Raw genomic sequence first — 7,876 nt, 5'->3', positions numbered from 1 at the left:
TGGATCAAACTGCACACGGTCTGCAAATTTAATTTAAAAGTAGTTTGTTTAAGACAAACAACGTGGCACGTGATTTATATATAAGATACATAACAAGACCTCCGCCGTGTCTATCATATGCATATCATGATAAACTCAAAAACTGCACGCATTTTGCAGTTCTCACCAATATCTAGAATGATTCACGTTTAGATATATATTTTTTTGAATTCGGAGCAGGTAGGAATATTAATAAATAGGTAAATAAAACAAAAAGAAATACACAAATATTTAAAATTAACATTCTTTTTAACCTACGCTGGCATGGCATGACTTTTCTTTGATAATTTTTCTTTATATGTGATATAAAGAAAAATATCCATATTAAACTGATTATTATGTCTTATGCCGTTATGCCTGCATTTCATATAGTAGATAAAGTATTTGGATCACTGTGTAGTTTGTTATACCAATACCATCGGAATTCTATGTACAATCGTCACTATCTGTTTGTATTTCCGCCTTAACAATGCCTAAAGGAATAGTTTGTTCCGATTCATATTCACTCGCGACCTCACTTTGACCTTGAGACGAAAGCTGCTCTTCAGCCTCAATGATAACGTTAAATATCTTCTTTTTAACCTGTGTCTGCATCCAGTATGGCATCGTTTTGGTGCTCTGTAACATGCATTTGAAAAAGGACTCAAGTGCGCCGTCTTCCAAGCTTTTTTTTTCTATACACCGTCGTTTCGCCGAATAATCTACCGTTGTTGACACATCGTCGTGTTTTGATGGTTCTATTTCTATGTTTTCTGTTATTCTATATTTCATGTGCGGTTCTAGAAATTGCATCGCTTTCGCGTACTTCCATGTTGTGATTTGCGCGGGTAATAACTTGTTCTTGCCTAACTTCGCGCGTTTGAGCGCGTCGCGGTGATTGTCGCGAAGTTTTTTCCATTCCATTTTTGCTACTTGAACTGTAATAAAACAATTTTGCAATTATTATATGTATTAAACAGTTATATATGTCCATTATTATTAAACAGTTATATATATGTAAAAAATAAATGTATCTATAATATAATGATTTGGATTTTTGTACTAAATATAAAAAATCGCTCGTAATAAACCAGTACAGGCCGTTGGTTATTAATAATGATTAAATAAAAATTTCGATGCTTTCCGTTAATTAAATGTTACATAAGTTCAAAAAAAGGCCGGCGACGCACTCGCGAGCCCTCTGGAATTGAGAGTGCCCATAGGCGATGGTATCACTTAACATCAGGTAGGCATCAGGGAGCCTACTGCCCGTTTGCTTCCTGTTTTATAAAAAAAAAGTTACTTGGTTCACAGCCGGGCTTAGACCGCACGACACGCCTGACGCACGCGTAACTACTCATTAATAACAACGCTACTGTCAACAGATTAAATTTAATATAGCAAAAGCTGTCAAAAGACACGACGATTTAATAATATACGTAAAACGAATTACTCTTGTATATAAAAATTCATCACTATTTTTTGGTTTTCTTTTCTGGTTTCACAAATCTAGCGGCAATCATATGCAACAGTCTAGTTCTAGAGTATTTATCCTTCCTTCTTTTTACAATTATCAGCTGTTAATTGAAGCATTTTTGAACTCTTTATGTGATAGTGAGATAAAAGATCCAACAGCGAGTGCAGTTGTATGGATATGTTCAATATGTTAAATGAAACACTTTGAACTCGGGTGTCAAAGCTGGCTTTAATTGTTTCATACATGAGATTATAACTAAGATAACATTAGGGGTTGCGACGCTGGATTAGAAAAACTAACTTCACTTATTGAAGAGTTCGTATATCTAAGTTACTATGTTATTGGACATTATCGGAATCGAGAAAGTCAAATTACAATTTATGAATGTAAAAACTAAAAGACTCATATTGGCTTCAAGTGTGTGACGATTGTTTACATTTTGTTTACGCTTTTAAATATTAAGTATACATATATATTTTACTAGCTGACCCGTCAAACGTTCTTTTGCCATGTATATTATTTCTAGGAAACATTTTTTAATTCAATATAAATAACTATCTACTATAATAAAAAAAGAGGTTGATCGTAGAGGGGTGAAAATTAATGGTTGTATGTATTTTTGGATGTTGTATCATAGACAATTAAAACACAATATCTAAAAAATAAAAATTTAGGGGTGGACCCATAACATTTAGGGGTTTGAAAGATAGATAGTAGCCGATTCTCAGACTTACTGAATATGCACAAAAAATTCATAAGAATCGGTCGACCCGTTTCGGAGGAGTATGTGAACGAACATTGTATCACGAGAATTTTATATTATGTTAGATTACATAAATAGCGTTTTGGTAATTTTTGATTGGACAGCGCTGGTTTACTTTAAAACGCAACATAAAAACCAGTAGAAATAGCGCTTTAAAATTGCTAATAAACTTTTTTAAAGCGCTGAGAATACAATATTTCATTTAGATCTGGCGGCAACGCGTTCCATTGCATAAAAGTGCGTGACGTCAACATAATAAAACCATTTATTTTTTATTGTTAGACTCTTATGTCATTTAACTTGTGAACTAATGAAGTAAGGACTTTTATGTTATTAATTATAATGTAAAGATTGGAAAATAAACGGGTTTTTATTATTATTGTAGGCATTACTGACTATCGGATTATCGATATATACCTATATAGAATTACACTAGAGCTGTAAGGACTTATTTATGTTCTTAATAAATAAGTCCTTTTTACCATCCAAAACTGTGTACAAAAACACAATAATATTTTACGAACATTGACGAAATGAAATTTTTCGTTTCCTGTAATGTTTGGTCCTCTGTGCATACGAGGTTATCATTCTACGATCGATATTACTTACTATTTGCTATAGATCGATTATTATAGATCTCCACAACGGTGGTCCAAGCCTCGTCCTTCACGTGCATCTCTCTGTAATCTGGGTCCAATGGATTCCACAGACAGGGCTGCAAACGCACAGCTTCGATAAACTTTTCCATGACCGTGTATAACCAGTATTCATTTGTTACTAAAGGTGGCTCGGAGCGAGGGGTAACCGGCCTCGCAGCACCTCGCCGAGGCTCGCGCGTGGTCGGTCCCTCCCCGCACCTCCCCGCACCTCTCGCAAAACTCGTTTCACTGGCTGGATTACGGCTAGGGTTGCCAAGTTGGAGCCACGCGTAGTCTATACTATTATAAGTTGAAACGCGCTCTTTTTGAAACATCTTTAGGCGCATGAGGGTAATTTTACGGATGCAATAATAATATTAGCGTCACGAAGATGTGCAGCGTTTTAGTCGAAGAAAAGGGAGAGAGCGATCGGGACGTGAGACGAGAGAGTGAGAAGGGCGAATTACCTTATAGAAATTATATTTTTTAAATTAAAATTTCGCTAAGAGAATTTATGAACAATTAGTATTTTATATTTTATGCAAATTATATATGTTAGAATTATACGTATATTTATTAGCAGAGTTGGGTTTTTGTTATAAAAACGCCAGCGGCGCTACAACCTCTTTAGGTCTTGGCCTCAGATTTCTGAATCTGTTTCATGATCATTTTTAAATCTAATAGGCAAGTAGGTGATCAGCCTCCAGTGCCTGACACACGCCGTCGACTTTTTGAGTCTAAGACATCTCGGTTTCCTCACGATGTTTTCCTTCACCGTTCGAGCAAATGTTAAATGCGCACATAGAAAGAAAGTCCATTGGTGCACAGCCGGGGATCGAACCTACGACCTCAGGGATGAGAGTCGCACGCTGAAGCCACTAGGCCAACGCTGCTGTTTTTGTTATATAATCCTTTAATTAATTATAATTTTGTATTGTAATGCATGCTTGTATCATATATGTGTGCTTATAATATAAATGTCAAAAACATACTTTAATAAATTATTATTAATTGTATTTCTCATGTTGTGAGTTGAGAACCCTATGCTTGTGTGTATCTCGTAATTTAATAGCGATAGGACTTTTTAAATATTGTAATTTGACCTTCATTGAATAAGCTTAAAATTTGGCTAATATTTTGATTGTTCAATTCATTTAATTTATTATCATTTGCAATTGTGAAAAAGTTAAAAATAATCAAATAAGTGAAATATTGGTTACGATTATGATATTAAAATAAAAACTAAAATAAACCAGTGGCCCTACAACCTCTTTAGGTCTGGGCCTCAGATTTCTGTAACTGTTTCTTGATAATTTGTCAATCTACAATGAATCTAATAATCGCAATACAGCGAGGAAATGATGCCAGCGTTAAAGGTACACAGCAACCAACTTTTTTTTTTAATTCTCTAACCATTAATTTTTAATTATTATTATTAATATGTAGGTTAAGACAATTGTGAATACTGTATACATAACAGGCAAGTAGGTGATCAGCCTCCTGTGCCTGACACACGCCGTTGACTTTTTGGGTCAAAGGCAAGCCGGTATCCTCACGATGTTTTCCTTCACCGTTCGAGCGAATGTTAAATGAGCACATAGAAAGAAAGTCCATTGGTGCACAGCCGGGGATCCAACCTAAGACCTCAGGGATGAGAGTAGCACGCTGAAGCCACGAGGCCAACACTCTTCCATTAAGTAAACACAGATTTAGTTGTAATTATTTTTATTATGTAGTATTAGCTTTTAATTCGATTACAGCGTAGTGTACTTAACCGTCCTGAATAATTTTGTTATTTTGTAGACCGTACTTTTGTATGGATCTTTGACATCCGAATTGATTTTTAAATCAGAAATTATTTACATGGTAATAATAATCATTATTACTATAAATTGATGACTAAAAAATTCAAAACAAATTTATAAAGTTTGGCACCTGTACCAGTGTACCTTTATTTTTGATCAAAGCACTAGCTCTGGGGTCACTGGTAGTTACCAGGCGCCAAATTAAATATTTAATTAGGGTCTGTGCACTTGACCCTCACGGCCCAAGAGTCTCCAAAGGGAACAAAATCAAATCGGATGATCAATTCGTCAAATAAATTCGAATTTGCAGCGAATACGTCCAATAGACTGTGTGGTTCTATTTCTTAAATTAATTTATATTATATAGGGTTATTGGGTACCTTTAAGTTATCATATTTTTTGTTTTTTCAAAATAAGTCAAAATCAAACATTTATTAAAAAAAAATTAAATGTGTTTTTCTGATTTATAAAAAGTAAAAACTAACAACACTGTTATTTATCAATATTAAAACAAATTAGCTCTTTAACAATGTATTAGGACGCGAATTACCTAAGTGTGACCAGCATCTGTAAAATAATGCGTATATATATTATAAAAATAATTATTGATATTACAGATAATCATGGTGAATTTATAATATGATGTTATTTATTTATAATTTAAATATAATTTTACTAAATATAAAAATGTAAAAAATTACGAAAATTGATTATAAGATGTTATTGTTGTCAAATGTAAAAAAACAAAAAGGTTTGAAGCCTTAAATCTCACAGACACAGATATTGGAAGAAAACATGTAATTTACAAATCTCGGCACTTTTAGATTTTGCGTGATAGACCAGTCTGTAAATACTTTTAGAACAAACCTAAAATTTATTTACGCGGAACTAAATAACAACTTATTTCTAGAGGCTTCTACGGTCTACCGTATATGTTTGAGAATAACTAAGCAATTAGGGGCCTCATAGCCTAGCGGTCTTATTAAGTGGCAGCTAGGTGAGGGGTACCGGGTTCGATTCCCGGTTCGAGGGCAAGTTTTAATTTAATTTAAATTTGTTCTCGGCCTTTGGGAGGGTTGTGCGGTACCGGGCGAGTGCTTAAACCGTACATGGAGGACACGCTCGAATTTCTAAAGACAAGCACGAATTATAAAAAATCCTATACTTGACGCTGGCTAATGCACAAATCGTGCCAGAGCCATTAAAAAAAAAAACTAAGCAATTTTTGAAGTCTTACGAATGAGTAATACATGCAAACGCAATACAAAAGTATCGATACATTTATATGAAGAACTAAACCTGTAGCCCGTTGACGTATCTCGAGTTACATAACCAAAAAGATCTTCGAGTTTTTAAAAGTCGACTTAAAACTTTTGGAAAAAATATATTATTATATAAATGATTATTTGATTATTTATAATTAATATTAATTTGATAATGTCTAATATATAAAATTCTCGTGTCGCGGTGTTTGTAGTTAAACTCCTCCGAAACTGCTTGACCGATTCTCATGAAATTTTGTGTGCATATTGGGTATGTCTGAGAATCGGACAACATCAATTTTTCATCCCCCTAAATGTTAAGGGTAGTCCACGCCTAAACAGTAAAAAATACATACAACCTCTAATTTTCACCCCTCTACGATAAACCCCTATTTTTTCTTATAAATTATAATTGATTGACTAATTTGCACGCTATTATATGTGTGTGTGTATTGTATTATGTATAATATTTTTACCATATCCTTGCAAATAAATTATTATTATGAAAGCACAAACACATCGTTCGTAAAGAGTATATGTTTTCAAAACACTGAAAGTATCGTATTTTCATAGACTCGGCGAAAGTTTAATTAAAATATTATTTGCAATTTATACGTTTGACAACAATCTGTATGACTTAAAGGTCTTTGTTACCAGGTCATAAAATTAAAAAAATAACAACAATCTGTCACTGGCCTTCCATAAATAATTCGACAAAATTCCTCGTCTCTATACTGAAAACTAAATATTAAAATAGTTGTCGATATCGCTATTAAGCGCTGTACGATGTTTCACGAATTATTCTATTAAAAAAAAAAATATTGGTTGTTTGTAAAGTAGGTTTACGATCGAGATGTTTACGTGATAACGTCTTATTGGTGATAATATAAGTTTTTGGGAAGTAAGGAATTAATGAAGATAACAATTTTTTCAAATTTTAAATTACATCTATCGTTTTATTCACACTTTTGATGATAAATTTCGGGTGTAAAATGACAAGTTTACTTATTCGACTATGATATACATTTTTCTTCATACATTCACGGAATGACTGGCAGCGCTCGAGATGAGACGGGAGATCGGTCCGTCTCTCTCTCGTTATACCTGCGATCGCGCTCGTGAGGTTTTGGTGTGACACAAGTTTCTGAACATGTCACCCGACTAAAACGATTTTAAAGACGTTATCACGTCAAAACAGTGGTCTTCATATTTCTCTATCTGTTTCGCGATGCTTTTTTAAAGCAAGTAGGTGATCTTTTGTCTCTAACACCTGCCGATTGGATCTAAAGAATGCGGTTTCTTCACGATGTTTTCCTTCCCATATAGCAAATGTTAAACACGCACATAGAAAAGTAAATTACATGACATACATATTATTATGTTATATTATGTACAATATGCTACGTCATGTCATGTCTTCATATGTGCTGTTTTGGATACATTTAATCCATTTATTTGATTTCCTCCTGCTTTATTATACACAAATACAGAAGAGTAGTCACTGAAAAATTAACCTTAATTTTTTAAATTAACGTCTTACACTATCACAAAATATTAATTGGTTGACCCTCGTAATTATTAGGTTATTAGTACTTTAGCAATTAATAGGAAATGCTTGAAGGTACCAGGTACTTTTTTGGCGCCAAAATTGACATCATAAATGTAGCGCTAGCTGGAATAGTATCGTTATAAATAGTCTGTGCAGAAAAACCGTTGTGGGATTTGCAGCTCCATGCTAAATTAATTTTTTTTTGGCAACACAATCATGTTAATATAGTTCGATAATTCATTCTGATTACATGAATAAAAATAAAAATATATAAATTATATGAATTAATAAAATTAAGCCTTTCAAATAAGAATTATCACACATTCATTCTTTGCATGCACTAATCACTTTAGAAATAAAATAT

The 7,876-nt window shown here is 33.4% G+C and overlaps 1 protein-coding gene across 1 annotated transcript; it reads right to left on the bottom strand.

Moving 5' to 3' along the window:
- Positions 1–256: 256 nt before the first annotated feature.
- Positions 257–3,127, bottom strand: LOC125061921. Its single transcript, XM_047667561.1, has 2 exons — positions 2,868–3,127; positions 257–956 (listed from the first exon to the last, which is right to left on the bottom strand). The coding sequence occupies exons 1-2, from the start codon at positions 3,004–3,006 to the stop codon at positions 466–468; spliced, it is 630 nt and encodes a 209-aa protein (XP_047523517.1). The 5' UTR covers positions 3,007–3,127; the 3' UTR covers positions 257–465.
- Positions 3,128–7,876: the final 4,749 nt, after the last annotated feature.

The sequence above is a fragment of the Pieris napi genome, chromosome 24 (assembly GCF_905475465.1).
Source record: "Pieris napi chromosome 24, ilPieNapi1.2, whole genome shotgun sequence".
Taxonomy (NCBI): Eukaryota; Metazoa; Arthropoda; class Insecta; order Lepidoptera; family Pieridae; genus Pieris; species Pieris napi.
Note: the sequence above shows the minus strand (reverse complement) of the source record. Positions and strands in the feature narration are given on the sequence as shown.

Excerpts from the sequence above, each read along its gene's own strand:
- LOC125061921 (XM_047667561.1), bottom strand. The coding sequence starts at position 3,006 with ATGGAAAAGTTTATCGAAGCTGTGCGTTTGCAGCCCTGTCTGTGGAAT. Across the intron at positions 957-2,867 it reads TAATCGATCTATAGCAAATA|TTCAAGTAGCAAAAATGGAA; the intron begins GTAAGTAATATC and ends GTTTTATTACAG.